The sequence below is a fragment of the Arachis duranensis genome, chromosome 1, assembly GCF_000817695.3.
Source record: "Arachis duranensis cultivar V14167 chromosome 1, aradu.V14167.gnm2.J7QH, whole genome shotgun sequence".
NCBI lineage: Eukaryota > Viridiplantae > Streptophyta > Magnoliopsida > Fabales > Fabaceae > Arachis > Arachis duranensis.
Window position 1 is genome coordinate 94,238,843 of NC_029772.3, and position 22,493 is coordinate 94,261,335.

Here is a 22,493-nt window from a genome sequence, read left to right on the forward strand (position 1 = left end):
TTTTTATTTGATTTTGCACTTTTCCTTTTGATTTTAATAAAGTAACCCATGTAAAGCGGCTAAAATCATCAATAATAGTAAAAAAATATTTATGATTATGAATAGAATGTTGTCGAAACGGACCCCAAATATCAAAATGTAATAAATCAAAACTTGCATTGGCTTTGTTAAAACTTTGAGAAAATAAAAGTTTCTTTTGCTTAGAAAGGTGACAAATATCACAAGCCTCATCATTATGCATAGAGATAAAGGAAAATTGTTTATGTAAATGATTAAGTCTTTACCCAGAAAGGTGTCCTAAACAAAAATGCCATATATTGGAAGGTGTAATGGGTGGAGATTGGATGAAATTTATGGAGTGTGTAGTGGTCTAGTGGATGAATTTTCACCGAAATTGGGTTTAAAAACATATAATCTCTCTCTTATTCTGGCCAAATCAATCGTTCCCAAATTGTTGCTTTGTAAAGTGCAAAAAGAAGATGAAAAAATGAGTTCACATGTGAGTGCTGAAGTAATTTTTGAAACAGAGATAATATTAAAGTTGAAATGAGGTAAATAAAGAACATCATGAAGAATCAAGGATGGTGAAAATTGAACATGCCTTTACAAAAAACAGTAGTTTGAGAACCATTTGGTAAATAAACAATATTAGGAGAAATTTGTGTGTAAGAAATAAACCAAGACAAATTTGATGCAATGTGATCTGTGGCACCAGAATCAATGATCCAAGTATTCAAGAATAAATCTCGATTTGAAGAATTGTTAACAGTAAAAAAAAGTATTGAAAGTACAAAGATAATGAGTAGTTGGACTTGGCAAAAGCTCAAGGTTCAAAAGAGGCTCTGGATGAAGTTGCTGGTATGCCATTTTTCCTTAATCCATGGATGTCAGCAGAGCTAAAGAGGAACTCTGATACCATGATAAAACGGAAAGAGTACGCAAAGATAATAAAACTGTGAAAGGATAATAATGAAAGAAAAGAAAAAATGAAGAAATTTTATTGATTGTTGATTGATTGAATTGTTCACTATGAAGGTAAAACTAAGTATATATAGAGCATTGGCCTATGAAAGATAAAAGTAAATAAAGATAAGATAAAGATAAAGATAACTATAAGATAAGATAAGATAAAAGACTAAAATTATGATTGAATTTGTGTATTCTGTTGGGCTGAATTTGTGGATCGTGAGACGTCTTTATTGTTGTCATGGGATAAGATGGAAGAGTGATTTAATAATTTTCGTAACTGTTTTGAAGTGTTATGGCTGACCATACACTGTCTTTTAGTAATTTGCTTGAGGTTTGTGTAGAGAGATTTGCGAAAAAATTTCTGTGTCGATTTGAATTGGCACGTAGTTATTTAATTTTATAATCGATTAAGCAAACAAAACACATACTTTACATACTACTAATATAGGACATATTTATTTAGTTTTAAGCAAATTTTGATTTATAAATTTATTTGAATCGAATTATAACTAACGGATCAAATATCAATATTTATATATAGTATATGGTATATGCAAGCAAGATGTATTGGGATCACTTAAAATTTAATAATATTTTAATAATATAATATTATTATGTTATTAAAAAAAAATAAATAATAAGCGCTCTTAGTTCAGTTCGGTAGAACGTGGGTCTCCAAAACCCGATGTCGTAGGTTCAAATCCTACAGAGCGTGATTCCATTCTTGTTATATTGGAGAATGACAATGAAATAATTAAACAGTAGTTTAAAGGCTGAATTTGACCTCCTGGGGATTGTGGTTAAAACAAAGAAAAGAAATAGGAGGTCAATAAACATCACTAAACAAACGAGATGTTAATTAATCAAAGGTCCAATTGATCACCACGTCGGTATTGTAAATATGCAGTTAGGAATAATCCAGCCAAAGATAGTATCTAATAAAAAAAAAAGAAGTCACAAAAAAAAAAAATATAAACTAATCTATTTTTTAAAACTTTCAGACAATTTAATATCTAAAATGAAAGATTAATTTATGACATTTTAAAAAAATTTAAAATATTTAAGATAAGAGATTATTTTAATAAATAATTTTATTATCTGACATAAAAATGATTAGATACCAATTTACCCTATCCCGAATTTCCTTGTACCATATCACCTGGTTTTCATCCAGTTTTACCCCAAATCAAAAAGCAACACAATTCCAATAAGCGCAATTGCTAAATATTGGAGTCTCGACGTTTAATTTATTGTTAAGTAAGATTGGATTGGATTGGATTGGATTGGATTAGATTAGATGTAGATGGATACATGGTTCTGCTAATTGACTCGGGAATGAGCTAGACCCCGCAAAATTATTTAATTTGTTTTCATTATTCCGTGCAATGATTATTAGGTGTGAATGTGTGTGATGAATTGATGATATACTAACATTAACAATTAAACAAGTATAAAAGTAAGAGGGATGCATGTGCTCTCTTGGATTGTTTCTCTGCCAATTTCCTATCCCCGCCACCTCTTTTGTTTTTTTCTTTCATTTGGCTTTTGGATATTTGTTTCCTTTAGCAGTTGTAGACATCGAAATTTTTTTACAAGCATGTATTTTTATTTAAAAAATATTATTTATATATTAAAATTAATTATTAAAATTAACTATTAATGTTAATTTGGTCATTATAATTCGACGACTACAAGTTATAATTCAAATATTATATTAAGAGGTTAGGATTTTCACGACTCACAAATTACCAACACATAACTCAATCGTTATACTTTAAATTCGGTTGTTACAGTTTAGTTTAATTTATTTCGTATTATTCGGTAACTGTCACCTATTAGTTAGAGAATAAGTCTTGATTCATTTCCTATAATTCGACCAATAAAACCTATACTTTGGCCTAAATTTATTCATTAACTGCAAAAATTTTTATATCATACCGATAAATTTTTGTGTATTTTAAGTTTTTAACAGAAATGTGTGCATGTGTTAATTTTTAACTGGACTTATGGTAAATTTAGTTACTAAAACGCTTATACATGTAGCATTGTTTAAATTTATAATTAATTATATATAAGTAAGATTCATTTTTGTTGTGAAATACATGCCATTAATTTGTGGTGATGGAATAACATATATCCGTGGACTCTCATGCTCCACATTTTTCATATGGGTCCCAAATCCTTCAATAGATATCTTATCAACTTAATTTTCAATTATTTTCATATTTATGACATAATTTTCTTTTAAAACTACTACTTTAGAATAATGGTTTGAATAGCTTTTTGTCAAAATCATGATTGGTAGCTTTTCTAGAAAAGAAGAAAACAAAAATCAAATTATTAGTGGATGAGACCTAAGAAGACGATGTTTACCCCTACTTTAATTTGTTTTGTATTATATAATAATTCTTAATTCTTATTGTTAATTGAGGGCATGCTTTCCACTAAGCTCCCGTTCGTTGTTCGTGCTATCATAATGGTAGTTCAAAATCGGGGGTCCATTGTCCTGACCCTACTCCATTGGATGAAGTAGCTCAGGATCGAGATATATATAACATAAATAAATGTTTCTGTGCTCAATGACTCGACCCTTTTCGATGTTGGCATACGCATGTTCTATGATTTAATCACATATGATTAATTGATTATCACTATTATAGATCGTCATCCCTGATGATATATAATGATGCTCTTGGATCATTTTCGGCATTTACTTTTAACCCCATACTATACTACTACTAGGCATTATGACTTGCCAGCAACTCTGCCACCCTTGTTTGAGACACAATAAGACACTGAGCGCCAAAGAGAATGGAGAATTGCTACATCATGATGCTTAACTTTGCTTTTTAACCTCAAATTATGCTTTGAATGAAAAATTGTAAATATATGAAAAAGAGAAGATGAGAAAAACAATGACAGTATGTAGTTGTACAGTACAATTATGTCACACAACTCCATTTAATTGGTTTACAGAGTCACAATTATGATTTATGAATTAGGTATAACTGTATTTGAATGACACTTATTTTTTTGCTTAATTCCCCTGCTCCCCCTTCTCACCTTAATGACCCACGCCACAAATAATGACCCTTGTACCGTAATAAGCATCTTGTTTCAGCTTCTTATACAAGTTTATGTATTTATTATATTCTTTATTTGCATTAGCTTTTTCTTATGCGTTCTCTCTCCTCCTTCTAACTTATTTTGTCCTCATATCAAAAGGCAAAATCCAATAACATGAGTGGCGATTTCAGATGATCAGTTATAGAAATGTTAAAGAATTCCAGTATGTTTAGAGTATATATATTGAGCTTCATTTTGAATATTTATGAACGTTGTTATCACCAATATCAAATTTATGTGTAACAGACTATTTTTTTTATGAAAGATAGGGAAACTCGAACCTGTGACATCTTAATTGAATAGATTATGCCATTTGAGTTATAATTCAAAGTCATTTATATTTAGTATTTTTTATTTATTTTTGTGGAGAATTTTTGACCACTGAAAAAATTTCGAAGAAAAATTAAATGAGAAATTACAAGAAGACACTATATCCAACTCAAAACTTTAAGGTAGATTAACTTAATACTAAGTTATCTTTTTTTTTTTATTCTTAAATACTAAGTTTTTTTCTGGGTCAAAACTACTAGATTACGTTTGAAAGAAAAACTTATATTAAAAGAGATATTAAGATTAAATTAAATTTTTATATTATATTTAGTGTGAAGTGTATAAAATTGAATCTTAATATTTTATTTGATTTAAGCTAAATATATATATATATATGAAATAAAAATATTTATTAAATTTAAAATATCCTTGGTTATTATTTCAATCTCTTTTTTTTTTTTTGGTGTAATAATTTCAATCTCTTTCGAGTCTATGAAAAGTTGGAAACAAACGCTGCCTAAGTTATCATAAGTACTCAATCGTAACCTCCATGTTTTTTGGTCATAATAACAGGTTTTAAACAAATAATAATGGGCAGGGCCCAAAAAGGAAGCGATTAAGTAATAGCAGGTTTGGGCCTAGTGGAGTCCAATCTGAATCAGCCCAAGAAGCGAGCACGAGATTTGGCGCCAAAGTTTTCCCGCCAAAGGGAGGGACCCCACCAAGAGGAGCGGTTTGATACCTCTTATCTTACCCTAGACTAGTTCAGTAGCCACCATTCACCATTCACCACTCACCACTCATCACCGGAGAGATTGATCAAGAGAAAAAAAAATCAGATTCAGTTGTTGAAACTTGAAAGAGTGATTAGACAAGCATGGATCCAGGGAATCCCGCTTCAACGCCGGAACCTGAATCACCGACCTCTCCCTCCGCCGGTTTCAACACCGACCAGCTTCCACACACCAGCCATGTTTCCGAAGACGACGAGGCTTCCGTTGACCCCGACATCATTCAGGATGAGCCTGAAGACGAAAACCCGGAAGAGGACGAAGATGGAGAGGATCTATACAACGACAACTACATGGAGTCAGTCCTCATATTCCTCTTCCTTCTCTTCCCCCCTCAAAATCTCCAATACCGTTTTGTTCTTCATTTCTAAGTTTTTTTATTTGTGTATTGTTGTTTACAGTGATTATCGGAGGTTGGATGACCACGATCAGTTTGAGTCGGCTGGGCTGGATGATTCAGTGGAGGATGTTAGGGATTTTGATCAGATAATGGAAGATCGAAGGGCTGCAGAGGTGGAACTAGATGCTCGTGATGGTCGCCTTAACAATCGCAAGTTCCCTCAGCTTCTCCATGACCAAGGTAACCTTTACTTTCTCTCCTCTTATTTTATTTTGGCCTCAGATTCCAATTTGTTAACACGTGCCTCATTTCATCTTTTAATGTTTAGGGTCCTTCGTTTTATAATATTAATAATTAATAATAAGTTCTATTACTAGTTACATATATCCATTACATTGGATTTAGATCCGTGAACATAACTTGTTGACTTGAGCCTGTTCCTGGTGATGCAATGATTTGATTGTCCCAGCCAAATTTTAAATGTCATTCATCATGAAGTATTGATTTAAGACCAATATATGTGCTGCATAATTTCATATTTTCTACGTGCTCTTGCACTACTTTACAGTATATGTAGAGCTATTTTTTCGCTCTCTGTTATTTTTGTTAAGGCAATGGTGATTTATCTTTGAATATTCTATTGCAGATACTGATGATGACAGTTACAGGCCCTCCAAAAGGGCTCGAGCTGATGCCAGGGCTCCTAATCTGAGCGATGATGATTTCGATGGGTTGCATAGTTCACCTGGAAGGTCACAGCCAGGACACTCTAGAGATGATGTTCCGAGGACTGATCAAACCGAGGATGATCAATATGATGTACTGTATGCTTTATTTATTCTATTCTAAAGCTTCCACAATCTAAGCTGTTAAGTTTATGTTAACAATTAACTTGGGTACATGAAATGTAGGATGACTTTGATGAGGAAGGTGGTTATGAGATGTACCGCGTTCAAGGAACACTTAGAGAATGGGTTACAAGAGATGAAGTCCGCCGCTTCATAGCTAGAAAATTCAAGGATTTCTTGCTCACGTATGTTAATCCTAAAAATGAACACGGTGACTTTGAATATGTGCGGCTGATAAATGAGATGGTGTTAGGTAATATATTTTCTACTGAGTCTTAAAATTTTGTACATCTGGTAGTGACAATATCTTCTTTGCGTCAGCTTATATCTTTCCTCCCTTTTTTTCTGGTCTCTTTTAATTGCAGCCAATAAGTGTAGTTTGGAGATAGATTACAAACAATTTATCTACGTCCATCCCAACATTGCCATTTGGCTGGCTGATGCACCTCAGTCTGTCTTGGAAGTAATGGAAGATGTTGCTAAAAATGTTGTCTTTCAGTTGCATCCAAATTACAAAAATATACAACAAAAGATTTATGTTCGTATAACAAACTTACCAGTTTATGACCAGATTCGGAATATAAGGTAACAGAAACAAACCAACCCGTTCCTTTATCCTACTTCTCCCCTAGCTTTCATAAGATAATAAACCAATAGCTGGTTCTTTTGGCAGACAAATTCACTTGAATACAATGATTCGAATTGGGGGAGTTGTAACTAGACGTTCAGGAGTCTTTCCCCAGTTGCAACAGGTGAAGTATGACTGTAATAAATGTGGTGCAACTTTGGGACCTTTTTTCCAGAATTCCTACTCAGAGGTGAGAGTTGGATCCTGTCCTGAGTGTCAATCAAAAGGGCCATTTACTGTCAATATTGAGCAGGTACAGTTCCACAAATCCTTGTGTTTTATGCCCTCTGTTATTTGATAAAGAAGCTGAGTGTGAGGATATTTAAATTACAATTACGGATGCACAATGTGCTGCTTGTTGGTTTACTTTGATTAGGCCAAATGTTTGCATGAGGCTTGTTCAAGTGAAATGTTGTATTATTGTTTTTTATTCACAGATGATTTAACATTTTGGATTTTCTGTTACAATATAAGTTGACAATCTCTCTAAAAAGAAAATTAACCCTTTTCCTTCTGTGATTGCTGCAGACAATTTACAGGAATTTTCAGAAGCTAACTCTCCAAGAGAGCCCAGGAATTGTTCCTGCAGGTCGTTTACCAAGATACAAGGAAGTTATACTATTGAACGATCTGATTGACTGTGCCCGTCCTGGGGAAGAGATTGTATTGTCCTCTGCTTGGACTTCTTAATTTGGTTTGTGATTTGTAGGATGATTCCTTATTTTCTTGTACATTATTCTGCTGTTTCAGGAGGTCACAGGTATCTATACTAATAACTTCGATTTGTCGCTAAACACAAAGAATGGTTTTCCTGTGTTTGCCACTGTTGTCGAAGCAAATTATGTCACAAAGAAGCACGATCTGTTCTCTGCTTACAAACTTACTCAGGAAGACAAAGAAGAGATTGAGAATTTGAGCAAAGATCCAAGAATAGGAGAAAGGGTTTGTTCTATGGAATTATTGCTTGATATATTTTACTTCATCATTTAGTTATTTGGGTTCTAATGTGCTATGAATTAAATTTCAGATTATCAAGTCTATTGCTCCATCAATCTATGGTCATGAAGACATCAAAACTGCAATAGCTTTAGCTATGTTTGGAGGTCAAGAAAAAAATGTTCAAGGAAAGCACAGACTGAGAGGAGATATTAATGTTCTACTTCTTGGTGATCCAGGAACAGCGAAGTCGCAATTTCTCAAGTAAGAACTTGTCAACATGCCTTAGACTTTCACTTTATAATGGTGATCAATTAATTAACTAATTTATATTTCAAATTTCTTCTGCAAGATACGTTGAGAAAACTGGGCAACGAGCTGTATACACCACCGGCAAGGGGGCGTCTGCTGTGGGTCTCACTGCAGCAGTTCACAAGGATCCTGTCACGAGGGAGTGGACCTTGGAAGGGGGAGCCCTTGTCCTAGCTGACAAAGGGATCTGCCTTATCGATGAGTTTGACAAGATGAATGACCAAGACAGGTAATAAACAGAAATTAGATTAGCCTGAAATTTCTCAATATCAGATTGTTAATCCCCCATCCTCTGCGGAGGAAGTTGTTGGTTATGTATGACTGTTTCTCTTTTTATCACATCAGGGTAAGTATCCATGAAGCCATGGAGCAGCAGAGTATAAGCATATCAAAAGCGGGAATTGTTACATCTCTTCAGGCACGCTGTTCTGTCATTGCTGCTGCCAATCCTATTGGAGGAAGGTAAGCAAATAGGAGGTTGCTTGTATCTGAGTGTAAACCTGCTCTGCTTATTAGTGTCTCAGATAAGGTTCTAATATGTGATACACTGATACTGAAGGGTCTCTAATGTCTGTGTATTTAAGTTCAACCTTAGGTCGCTTATTAGTATTAGTTATTTTTACCCTCATTTTCCAAGCTTCTAATTGATGTTACCTTTAACTTTGATTTACAGATATGATTCCTCCAAAACATTTTCTCAAAATGTTGAATTGACAGACCCTATTATTTCCCGTTTTGACATCCTCTGTGTTGTGAAGGTAATGTTTAAATTCATTGCATTGCTTCTTCAATAGATTCTTGATTTATCCATATTCGTATGTACTAAGGGACTTCTTGATTGTGCAGGATGTGGTTGATCCGGTCACTGATGAAATGCTTGCAAAGTTTGTAGTGGACAGTCACTTTAGGTCACAACCAAAGGGTGGTAACAGAGACGAAAAGTCAGTAACTGAGTCCCAAGATGATTATGCGTCTGCCATGCCTGTTGATCCTGAGGTTTTAATCAAATCCGACTGCTGTTGCTAACAACTTTGTTTTGTTAGATAAACTTATATTGTGGATTCTGTTTCTGAGTGGACTTTGTTTGCAGATACTTCCACAAGAGTTGCTAAAGAAGTATATTACTTATGCTAAACTAAATGTATTTCCAAGACTACATGATGCTGATTTGGATAAGTTGACACATGTTTATGCCGAACTGCGGAAAGAATCCTCGGTAACCCTTTGTCTCTTCTCTTGCTAAACTTCTGTTCGTGATTAATTGTCTATGCGACTTGACTAAGATGCTATCGTTATTATCATATATAGCATGGTCAAGGGGTCCCTATTGCTGTAAGGCATATTGAGTCAATGATAAGGATGTCCGAAGCTCATGCGAGGATGCATCTCAGGCACCATGTCACACAAGAGGATGTGGACATGGCAATTCGAGTCCTACTTGATTCATTCATTTCAACCCAGAAATTTGGAGTGCAGAAAGCTCTTCAAAAGGTATTGAAAATTATTTTGGCTTTGCTGCAGAGTGCTATTTAATCTATGAATGTATCTTTCTAGCATGCTATATTGTTACATATTTCTATTATCTAAATAGTGAGTTTACTGTTGCAGAGCTTTAGAAAATATATGACTTTCAAGAAGGACTACAATGAATTGCTGCTTTACCTTCTCCGCGAGCTTGTCAAGAATGCTTTGCGTTTTGAAGAAATCATTGCTGGATCTACTTCAGGTCTTGAACATATAGATGTCAAAGTGGAAGATCTCCACAATAAGGTATTTACACTTGTTCTTTGTGTTTGTTTTTGAGCTGAGATAGCACTGAATTTAACTCACCACTTTGTGTTTTTAAATTGCAGGCTCAAGAGCACGAAATATATGATCTTAAACCATTCTTCAACAGTAGTCACTTTTCAAGGGCCAATTTTGTATTGGATGAAGAGCGCGGAATAATCAGACATCGCCTTGCTAATTGAACAAAAGCATCCATCACCAGTTCACCACCAACATTGCTAGTTTATAATCGTAGCAGCAAGCTGAAGGGACAGTACATTTTTCATCTAGCTGTCTGTAGCTATAAAAAGATACCCAGTCTTCATGTGTTTCAGATTTGAATGTTCCTTTGAGTTGTTGATGCCTGTGATAATATTATTTCTCATTTGTCAGTCTTAAGAAAAGACACTTTTATAGAGCATAGTTAAGATAGGACCATATGCTATTCTCGGTGGGGAATATATTCGCGCACGGTAAAGCGATTGATTTCATTGGGTGATTTTAGCTGCTTATATTAGATTAAAACTTAGTTTGATAAAGTTTTTTTATGAGGTGTTTGTACTTTTAAAAAGTACAAGTACTTCATTTTGTGTTTGGTAAATTAAAAAATTTTTTGTGCTTATGATTTTTAAAAATTAGGAGTGCTTTTGAAAGCACTTAAGCGGGATTTTTTTAAAATTGACTTGTACTTATCAAATTTTATTTATTTTTCAATACATATTTTTTACTATTATATTGTCATTGAAATTTTTATATATTTTTAACTTTTCATCATATTTTCTGTTATTATATTATTATTGAAATATTTATATATTTTTAACTTTTTATCTTAACCTTTACAAATTCTAATACAGTCTTCATATATTTTTTTATTTTTCAACCTAATATTTATAGATTTCAACACAAATACATCATGAATTTCTATTTATTTATATTACTTTTTTGTACGTTGTTTTTGTATTTTTTCAGTAGATTTATGATGTTTGTTTGTTTTTTATTTGATTTTTGAAATGTGAAGAGGTTGACTTGATTTATGAAAATTAATTATAAAATTTTCTTTGCATGAACATTAGTCAAAATTATAATATGTATATACATATGTAAATATAGATATATAATCATAAGAGTAATTTATTTGAGACATGTGTCTCATTTTTTGTGATTTGTAAAGGAGAGTCAATATATAAAATAATTTTTTATTTTAAAATTATTTTATTTTAAAATATTATATAAAATTTTAAAGAATTTGAAAAAAAAATTATTCTTCGTTATAAACATGTTTATTATAATTTTTTTAAATTTTAAAAGCTGTTTTATCAAATACAATTGTGGTGTTTATATTTATTAAAAGTTATTTTTAATTTAATTTTACCAAATATAAGTGCTTTTAAAAAGCTGCTTTTTAGAAAATAGCTTTTATAGCTACTTTCAAAAAGTAAAAGCTTTACCAAATATTGTTAATTAGCGGCTTCTCGGATACTCTATTAAATTAAGTTATTACTGTGTGTTTAATTTCTAAAAAAAAAGACAAGTAGCTATTTATTTTACTTAAATTGTTATTATTACTAGTATATGTATGCGTAATGGATGATATTAAAATATACAAAATGTTTTTTAATAAAAATATGTATAGTAATTTTTATTTTAAAAATTTAATAAAATTAATTAAATTTAAAGTTTACATTATTTTTAATATTAAAAATAAATAAACTTTAAAGATGAACAATTATTAATACGGGCACTTTTCGCAAAAAAAATTTAGTTTATATTAGATTAAAATTTAGTTTGATAAAGTTTTTTCATGAGGTGTTTGTACTTTTAAAAAGCACAAACACCTCATTTTGTGTTTGGTAAATTAAAAAATTTTTTGTGCTTATAATTTTTAAAAATTAGAAGTGCTTTTAAAAGCACTTAAGCGGGATCTTTTTAAAATTGGCTTGTATTTATCAAATTTTATTTATTTTTCAGTACATATTTTTTACTATTATATTGTCATTGAAATTTTTATATATTTTTAACTTTTCATCATATTTTCTGTTATTATATTACTATTGAAATATTTATATATTTTTAACTTTTTATCTTAACCTTTACAAATTCTAATACAGTTTTCATATATTTTTTAATTTTTCAACCTAATATTTATAGATTTCAACACAAATACATTATGAATTTCTATCTATTTATATTACTTTTTTGTACGTTGTTTTTGTATTTTTTCAGTAAATTTATGATGTTTGTTTGTTTTCTATTTGATCTTTAAAATGTGAAGAGGTTAACTTGGTTTATGAAAACTAATCATAAAATTTTCTTTGCATGAACATTAGTCAAAATTATAATAACATGTATATACATATGTAAATATAGATATATAATCATAAGAGTAATTTATTTGAGACATGTGTCTCATTTTTTGTGATTTGTAAAGGAGAGTCATTTTTTGTGATATGTAAAAGTGAGCCAATATATAAATAATTTTTTATTTTAAAATTATTTTATTTTAAAATATTATATAAAATTTTAAAGAATTTGAAAAAAGAAATTATTCTTTGTTATAAATATGTTTATTATAATTTTTTTAAGTTTTAAAAGCTATTTTATCAAACATAACTGTGGTGTTTATATTTATTAAAAGTCATTTTTAATTTAATTTTACCAAATGTAAGTGCTTTTGAAAAGCTGTTTTTTAAAAAATAGCTTTTATAGCTACTTTCAAAAAGTAAAAACTTTACTAAATATTGTTAATTAGCGGCTTCTCGGATACTCTATTAAATTAAGTTATTACTGTATGTTTAATTTCTAAAAAAAAAGACAAGTGAGCTATTTATTTTACTTAAATTGTTATTATTACTAGTATATGTATGCGTAATGGATGATATTAAAATATACAAAATGTTTTTTTAATAAAAATATGTATAATAATTTTTATTTTAAAAATTTAATAAAATTAATTAAATTTAAAGTTTACATTATTTTTAATATTAAAAATAAATAAACTTTAAAGATGAACAATTATTAATACGGGCACTTTTCACAAAAAAAAAGTTGTTGCAATAGAAATAAAAGTAATATTGATTATTCAAGAATTTAAGTTTAATTGTTTGTCCAATACAACTATTTTTTGTCAAAAAACAAATATTTGCTGTGTTAAAAAGATTAAGATACCATTCGATCATTTATCTAAGAGTATCTACCAATTAAGGAGTCTTTCTTTTAAATTATGAGTTTGATTTTTACTAACAACATTGTTTGAGGGTAATAGAATTAGATTTTGAATATGAAATCTTTAATTATATTTGATAGTTTTTAAACTTTAAATGTATCTTATTTTTCTATTTTAAAGAAGTAAAAATGTAATGTTACTTGAATTAAAATGAGTATATTTCACTATTTGAGTGAATTTTAACCAAAATCAAACTCTAAATAAATATTATGGTCGAACTCATGACCATAAACAAAGTGAAAATCCCTTCTCCATAATACAGTTAATAACTTTATCAAATATGTTTTTTTTATAGACATGTTACAAAAGCTAATGCTGTTGAGGTTATTTATTTTTCCTTCATACTTAGTATTATTCTTTATTGATATAAAATATCATTGAGAATTTAAGTCAATAACTATTTTATACATATTTTGATCTTGAGATATTATTGATGACAAACAACTTTTTGACGTATGATATTAAGATTTATATGTTTGTTTTTTTTATTGACATTATTAAATTTTAGGACAAGTTATCTAAATAAGATGAATGAATTTTAAAATTGCCCAATTATAATTTTTCTAAAGCGTTACACGTTTAAATTTTTTCATATATTTATGTAAATCGCTACAGAATGTATCAGTTTACAAAATCAATAAAAAAATTGAGAGGCTAGCCCGATTTAAGTGGAGCAAGTGTTTGAACAGAACTGCTACGTAGTCTTCTGAAAAAGTTGTCTATGCATAAACCCTGAAGTGGGCAGCAGTTTATGTTAATATATTGCCTAGGATAATTCATTGTACCCTGTAACTGATTATACACATGTTATACAACACCTTGTAATTTTGCCAGGATAATATGGAGAAGATCATTAGCAATTAGCACTAATTTATCGGCATGGCTTGTGTTGTTTTGGTTTTTTATTCTATCCTTCATTCGTCGTTACAAAATTTAAATCTTTAATATAGACTAATGAATTAACAATTAAATTAACATAACTTAATTAATTTGTGACATAAATTAAAGTTAAATTGTTTTATTAATTTTTTTATAATGAACCTACTACTTTGAATAAAAATAAATGAGTACGAGCTCAAATCCAAGCAGTGAAAATTGTTATTCCATCTTCGATCCTCGTTTTACTATAAAGTGTATGTATAATTATTAATTAGAAATAATTTTAATATTTTTAGTTTATATAAATAAATATATTATCCAATTCAATAGATAATTTTTTTTTATTTTTTTAACTTTCTTAATGTACTTCTAGTTTTTTTACATTATTTATGAGATTGAAGATGAGAGAAAAAATTTAATAATTAATAATAAAATAAAAAAGTTTTAAATAATCTTTTTAAAATAAATTTTAATATATATTTTTAATATTTTTAGTACTTTCTAGTACTTTTAATAGTTTTTAGTATTTTTTATTTAATAATTTTTTATTTAATTTAATTTTTTTATTTAGTATATTAGAATGATAGATAGTAAAAAATTATAGTTAGACTGAAATGAGAGATAGTTAGGACATTTGAATGAGTTAAAAATTAACAGTATATATACACTATTCAACGATAAATTAGTCTTTGATTACCTAAAAAATGAGCTAAATTCTATAGTGATTTTCGTTTAAACACTTTTATGATGATAAACCCAACCACAAAAAATACTAAGAAAGTGTGATCGCTTCTTTTTTCTAAAACGTTGTTCTGTCAAAAGATACTTTTAACCTCTCGCCGGAAGAATCTACGTTATGTTGAAGGATATTTACATGATCAGATCGATTGCGTAAAGTGGGTAATAACAACAAAATCGAGAAGAGTATACAAAAAAAACACAGTTCTATTTCTATTATATTAATATTCTATTAGTATTAGTTCCACCTAAATTGTGCTAGTGTCTTATGTTTGTCCTATAATATTTACATAGATATATAAAAAAGTTGTAAACTTGTAATTGGATAATTTTAAAATTCATTCATTTTAGTTAAATAACTTATCTTAAATTTTATATCTTCTTGTATTAATTTAAGAGTAAAGTATGTGATGGTTTTCGGTGGCTAAGAGAAGGAGATTGAATCTTAGCCCATTTTTCTTTCAATTACACTTGCTGGTCTTTGTAACAACTTCAGGAGACTTTTTGATTTTTGTCTCGTCACTTGTCACGAGATATTTTTCGGCTTTATCTCCTGGGCAGCAGAAACAGAATTTAAGTAGAAGAGGAAGAAATAGTACACCAAGATATATCCTGGTTCAGCTGCTAAGTGCAGTGCAGCCTACATCCAGTCTCCATCACAACAATGATGAAATTTCAGTATAATCAACTTTGATTACATACACCAATTCTTCCTAAGAACTACCCTTCCTATCTGGGACAAGTCCAGAATTCTAAACCCAATCATGAACTTGACTTGGTCACTGCCAAGCTTTCAACTGTAAAGTGCTAACCCAACTTACAAGGGGATTCCCACAGAATCATAAAACACAACATAGATGAACAAAGGAACTCTAAGACATCTATGACTTTTTCTTTTAATTTTGCACTCTCTGCTTTTTTCCGCTCTATGACTTTTTCATACAAACCTCACTTGTTTGTCTTTTTCCATGAGACTCAAGACATGACAAAATTAAACAGAAAAATTACAAAACAGAAAACATTGAAGAAGAAGAGAAAACTGTTAGCTCAGGTAGCTCTGAAAACTCTGTGCCTTGCACTCTCAAATTTTCTCCTTGCTCCAAACAGTGGCTTTTCTCTCTTTTTAAAGAAGAGGGAAGTCTCCACACTTGAAGCCAATACCCAAACTAACTTCTTCCTCCTTCAAGAAACAGAACTGGTTCGGCCACATAGAGAGAGAAGAGATAACCATGCAAAATCCAACATGCAATTACCTCTAGTCCTTTCTTGATCATCACGCTTCATCAATCCGAGCTCTCCATCCTTGGCTTGCTCTCCAAGATGGATTTCTGCCCCTTGATGCTTCATGATGATGATGACTTCATCTGCTTCAATCTCTGCCTCAACCACACTTCGCCACTCTAGCTACTTCCTGTGGTGGTTGAGCAGAATCAAAGACAAGCCATACTTCAAGAATCTCCCTTGCTGGCCGAATCTTCATCTTTCTTTTTGAGTATGAAGGATCCGAGATTACCTCACCAAATCTTACCACATTTGGTGATTATCTCAGCCACAACATACTTTTGGTTTTATTTTTCGCGCCATCATTAACTTGATGGTCTTGATGCATGCAGCTTCTTCTTTTTTCTTTTGGTAGCTTAGTGTAGCTTCCATGGTTGCTGTGACATGACCGAAGAGAAGAAGAAAGAAAGATTAGAGAGAGAAGAAAGAAGATATTCAATTGATTTGATCAAATAATTTAATGTAGCAAAGAGAAGGAATAAAAGTGCACTCAAGTTTCCCACTTTCCTTTACTGATAGACGTGTAGGATCATTAAAGCCATCAAATCAATTTCTCTCTCTCACTTATGTTTCCAATGCTTAAATTAAATTTGAAATCCATCCCAAAGTGGGAAATGGAATCCGTTGGAAGCTTGTAACATGCTTAAAGGAATGGGTTTTAGTTAAAGAAGTGCATTGTGTCCATTTCCTTATGATTTCGGACCAAGCATGCAAGATGAATTGGGCTTATGATAGTTTGAATTCTGGCCCAATAACAAGAACAATAATTCAGCCAAACAAAATATTTTTGTATCAATGCTGAATGTACTTGGGCTTGTAATTTTCTTTTTATTTTCAGTCCACATTAAAAATCCTGCAGAACACAATTATTAATTAATTTAACATCAAATTAATAATTTTGTAATTAATTATTTTAATAATGTTTGTTTATCATCAAAATTAAATTAGAGTTTTCCAAACTCATCAGTATGCATATCTATAAGTAGCATTACATTATTTTTATATCTTGAAAATTTATATATTTTTTTGAGTATTTAATATAAGCTACTGATAATGATAATTTTTAGCATTTAAAAAAATTAATTAAAATCTCATGTCTAAAACATTTATAAAATAATTATATACGTATATAAAATATTTTTTTGATAAAGTAGACAACAATAATAAAATTTTGTAATGTATATAAGACTTAATTATCATTGTTAAAAGTTATTTAAATATTTTTTATATTATCAATAAATTAAATAAAATAAATGTAAAATACATGTTAACACTTCAAAGTTTAAACTTAAATCATTAAATATATAAAATAAAGTTAAATATAAATTTATCATTACTTACAAATAAGGATATTTAAATTCAAACCAATTCAAACAAATATGCTATCCAATCCAAAATCAATTAAAAATTATACTAATTTAAATTAGATTAAATTCTATTTTTACGAAACTACATAGGTTGGATCAGTATCTATTTCTCAAAATTTAACTAATCTAATCCAAATCCATATATAAAGTTACTTTTATTTTTAATAATAAAATGTTAATTTTTTTTGTATTTGATTGAATTTAAAAAGTAAAATCAAACATATGTAATCCAATCTGTAATAAATTATATACTTCGAATTGGATTTATTTTTCTTTTAAACTCGATCAAAATTGCACTGCAAATAACATTGTTTACAAGCACATCAGTCAACCTTTTAATTAAAAAATATATTTTTTCTTTTCTCTAAATAAACTTGATTGAAAACAACATAAGTAAAAGAAAAAATTCTTATAAAGGGGCAGGGTCAAGAACTCCAAAAAAGTAAGAAAAATTACAAGTCTCTAAGTCTAAAAAAACCCATACATATTAAAAACTAAAGTTAAAATAACATCAGATGTAGCTGCATAAAAAAATGTGAAGACGGATGGGGAGATTATGTTCCTTTTTGGTCATTATATTTATAATTGCATTGGCTTCTCTGAACATGTGATTTCAATTAACATTCTGCATGTGTCTATTTAGGATTAGTATATCTTGCACAAAAGCTGCACAAAGGGTGAGAATTTGGACATCCTATTTTAATAACTTGAAGAGTCATTAAAGAGTTACACTTCACAATAATATTCTAGGAATCATTAGCAACTGTTATTTGAAACCCTTAATAATCTCCCAAAATTCAACATTTATGATATGTTGGAAAATTCAACAAAGGTTTAAACAAGAACCTGTCTAATAGCGGAAGCATAAAAAATAATTATTTCACAATTTGTGCGATTATATAGGCAATACTAAAGATACTCAAAACAACAAATATAATGGCAGAAATTAAACAACCCGACACCAAAATTGTAACGTGAAAAAACCTTAAAAGAGGGACAAAAAACTCACGGGATCTAGTCCAGTAAAATCTTCCACTATTAGAATAATGGGTACTCAACATTGTTATCAAACTCTTGAGTTAACTCGTAAACTCGTACGAGTTTACGAGTTTAGATATGGAATCGAGTTGACTTGGACATAGACTCTATCTTGCTTAAACTCGGCTAGACTCGGCTAGACTCAGTCAAACTCGGACAAACTCGTGAGTCTAGGACCGAGTTGGCGAGTTTGTGTTTTTCTTCATTTTTGCTCAAAATAACGTCATTTTGAAACCAAAAAAAATACTTTTTTTATTAGGATTACGATAACACTCCCAAAGAATGAAAGAAAACTCACTCACAACTCACTCATTTGCGTTGTTTCTCTCAAGTCTCACTTTCTCCATGTTCTGTCGCAGTCGTCGTTCCTTGTCGAGCTGCCGTTGTTCGCCTGCGTCTGCTACTTCTGCTCTGATTTGTGCAATTGTCTTTGCGAATTTTACCTATGTTGTCCTCTGTTTTGTATTTCTTCACATCTCCACTGTCTGCAACTCCATCGTGCTATCACCGTTTATGAGTTCGACTACTTCTCCTACAGTCCTATCTTTGCTCTGGTTTGCATCGTCATGAAATCCATGACTATTTGTCGCCGTCGTTTCGTGTTGCAGCTGCACCCTCACCACCGCTGCCTGCTGCACCCTTGTCTTCAATCTGCTGTTGCTGGGATTTTGCCCCTTCTTTTCTTCTGTATCCTCTATTTTTTGTATGCCTTTTGCCCCTTCTTTGAGCCTTTGCTTCTTGATTTAGTTTTTTTTTTGCTTTTAAAATTTTATTGCTTATCGTTTATGTTAGATAGCCAGATGGTTCATCTATTCATGGTTGATTAGTAATTAATTATTTTTATTAGAATTAATTTGATTATTTGATATTATTCAATGTTCAATTAAAGATTTAGTATTACAGATTTAGAATTTTTAATTTTGTGTGTTCTATGTTGTATTTGTATAAGACTAATTATAGATGATTTGAATGTGTATTTTAAAGTATTTGTTATAATGTATGCTATTATTTTAATTTATCAAGTGAACTCGTACAAGTCTACGAGTTAACTCGCGAGTCGAGTCTAGGTCAGCTCCACGAGTTTACTTAGACTCGCGAGTTTGACAACCTTGGTACACAAACAGTCTTCCTAGTGACACTAGAACATCTCAACAATCAACAAAATACATCATCAAAATTGATAGAATCAACCTAAACCCTCCACAAAGTGGGTATCTCAAATCAGGCAAAAGAGAAGGCAATACAACTAGCAAGTTATATCCTAATGTTCATCTCTACATCAGAAACAACATACTAAAATTTCATTAAGAAATGGAGCAAATTTACCAAGTCAATGTGATCAAAATGGCAATGCTCCTTTTTCCTAATTTTCTTCTTCTCTCGACGCCAAAACCCTGTTTCTTTCTATGCTTTCTTTTTGGAATTTGAAGAAAGCTTCTCACTCTCTCTTCGTGGCGTTAGCCACTTTCTTTATTTCTTTATTTCTTTATTTTATTTTAAAAGGTTGTGGGTCCCACTTGAGGTTGGGGACCCACCAACAAATCTCTCCCTCACTAACTCAAGTGGAGATAGGCTGCTCCACCAAGCCCACCTTCTCTTTGCAGGAATCAAACTTCACTGCAGATAAACTCTTAGTCATAATATCTGAACTATTATCATCAGTGTGGATCTTCTCAAGTGCATATGACTTCATCTCAAGCGCTTGACATATCCAATGACACCTCACCTCTATGTTGATCTGGAATGAAATGTCGGATTCTTGCTAAGATGGATAGCACTTTGACTTTCACAAAATAACACAAACTTCTCTTGATTGATGCCTAACTCTTGTAAAAATTTATTCATCGACAAGAGTTTCTTAGAAGCTTCAACAACAGCAATGTATTCTGCCTCTGTAGTAGACAAAACAACACACATTTCTGAAGTCGAGATTGCCACAACACATCTCCCCCTGTAAAAGTCATCATATAACCAGAAGTAGACTTTCTTGAATTAAGATCCCCAGCCATATCTGTATCTGTGTAACCATCCAACACAAATTGGCCACTCCCAAAGCATAAACAAACTTTGGAAGTACCATTAAGGTATCTGAGAATCCACTTCACTGCTTGCCAATGTTCCTTGCCACGATTAGAGAGAAACTGGCTAACAACTCCAACAGCATGAACAATATCCGGCCTGGTGCAAACCATAGCATACATCAAATTGCGAACTGCAGATGCATACTGAATTTTCTTCATTTCTGCTTTCTCTTTCTCACTTGTAGGACATTGCTGCAAAGTCATCTTGAAATGACTAGCAAATGGAGTACTAACAGGTTTGGAATTACTCATGCTAAACCTCTCTAAAACCTTCTCAATGTACTTCTGCTGCGACAACCACAGTTTTCCATTCTTCCTGTCACGAGTGATACTCATGCTAAGGATTTTCTTTGCAGGACCCAAATCCTTTATAACAAAGGATTTGTTCAAGTCTTTTTTAAGACTTTCAATCTTCTTAATATCATGACAACAATCAACATGTCATCAACATAAAGTAAAAGAATTATAAATTCATCATCAGAGAATTTCTTAACATATACACAATGATCAGAAGAAGTCTTACTGAGCTTCCATGAAGGAATCAAACTTCGTGTACCACTTCCTTGGCGCTTGCTTCAGCCCATATAAGCTCTTCTTCAACTTGCATACAAGGTGCTCCTTTCCTTTAACCTCGAAATCCTCGGGTTGCTCCATATAAATTTCTTTATTTATGTCACTGTGAAGGAATGCAGTCTTCACATCAAGTTGCTCAACCTCTAAATTCAAATTGGCTGCCAATCTAAACACAACTCGAAGAGAGGACATCTTCACAACTGGAGAGAAAGTCTCCTCAAAATCAATACCTTTCTTTTGCTCAAAACCTTTCACAACCAATCGAGCTTTGTACCTTGGTCGTGAGACATTTTTATTCGCTTTCAATTTGAACACCCATTTATTCTTGAATGCTCTCTTACCCTTCAGCAACTTCACCAATTCAAAAGTATGATTCTCATGCAAGGATTTTATTTCTTCTTGCATGGCCTTCAACCATTCTTCTTTATGCTCATCAGACATAGCTTTCTAGTAGCTCTTTGGCTCCCCAGTCTCAATGTTCATCATATACTCATGAGAAGAGTATTTTTGAGAAGGATGACGCTCTTTAGTAGATCTTCTCAATTCAGGCTCAACTGGTGGTTCAGGTGGAACTTCAACATTTGGCACCTCAGGTTGAGGTGTAGGTTCATCATGCAAATCATCACCATCATTATCAACTTGTACATCTTCTCCATCAATAGGAGGTCTAGTGGAAGGACCAGGTTCATTATCAGCAGAATGTCTAACAGTTATTGTTTGCTTGTCTGTCTTCTCAAGATCTTTAATAGTTTGGTCTTCAAGAAAAATCACATCTCGGCTTCTAATTATCTTCTTCCTTATCGGATCCCATAATCTGTAACCAAAGTCTTCGTGACCATAATCCATGAAGATACACATCTTTGACTTTCCATCCAATTTGGACCTTTCAGTTCTTGGAATGTGAATAAAAGCCCTACAACCAAACACTCGCAAGTAACTATCATCTTTTCCTCTCCAAACTTTCTCCAATCTACTGCAGTTCTTATTGCTTCACCCCAAAAGGATTTAGGCAACTTTGCATGAGAGAGCATACACCTGACTCTATCATTAATAGTGCGATTCATTATCTCTGCAACTCCATTATGTTGAGGAGTCTTAGGAACCGTTTTCTCAAACTTGATTCCATGTCCTTTACAATAGTCTTCAAACGGATCCCTGTATTCACCACCATTATCCGCTCGAACACATTTCAATTTTCTTCTTATTTCTCTTTTAACACTTGCATGAAAGTGTTTGAAGATACCGAGCACCTGGTCTTTAGATTTCAAAACAAAAGCCCACACTTTTCGAGAATAATCATCAATAAAAGTAACAAAATATGATGCA

The 22,493-nt window shown here is 31.4% G+C and overlaps 1 protein-coding gene and 1 non-coding gene across 2 annotated transcripts; both read left to right on the forward strand.

The window, feature by feature from the left end:
• Positions 1–1,610: 1,610 nt before the first annotated feature.
• TRNAW-CCA (transfer RNA tryptophan (anticodon CCA)) lies at positions 1,611–1,684 on the forward strand. The gene has a single exon. It is a non-coding gene; the product is annotated as a tRNA-Trp (tRNA).
• A 3,450-nt stretch (positions 1,685–5,134) lies between these two features.
• LOC107462785 (DNA replication licensing factor MCM2) lies at positions 5,135–10,478 on the forward strand. The gene is made up of 17 exons (XM_016081446.3): positions 5,135–5,454; positions 5,558–5,736; positions 6,143–6,315; positions 6,408–6,597; positions 6,710–6,929; positions 7,018–7,225; positions 7,501–7,635; positions 7,723–7,914; positions 8,000–8,172; positions 8,261–8,449; positions 8,566–8,682; positions 8,894–8,978; positions 9,067–9,216; positions 9,311–9,436; positions 9,529–9,711; positions 9,829–9,990; positions 10,074–10,478. The coding sequence occupies exons 1-17, from the start codon at positions 5,243–5,245 to the stop codon at positions 10,188–10,190; spliced, it is 2,811 nt and encodes a 936-aa protein (XP_015936932.1). The 5' UTR covers positions 5,135–5,242; the 3' UTR covers positions 10,191–10,478.
• The last annotated feature ends 12,015 nt before the right edge of the window (positions 10,479–22,493 follow it).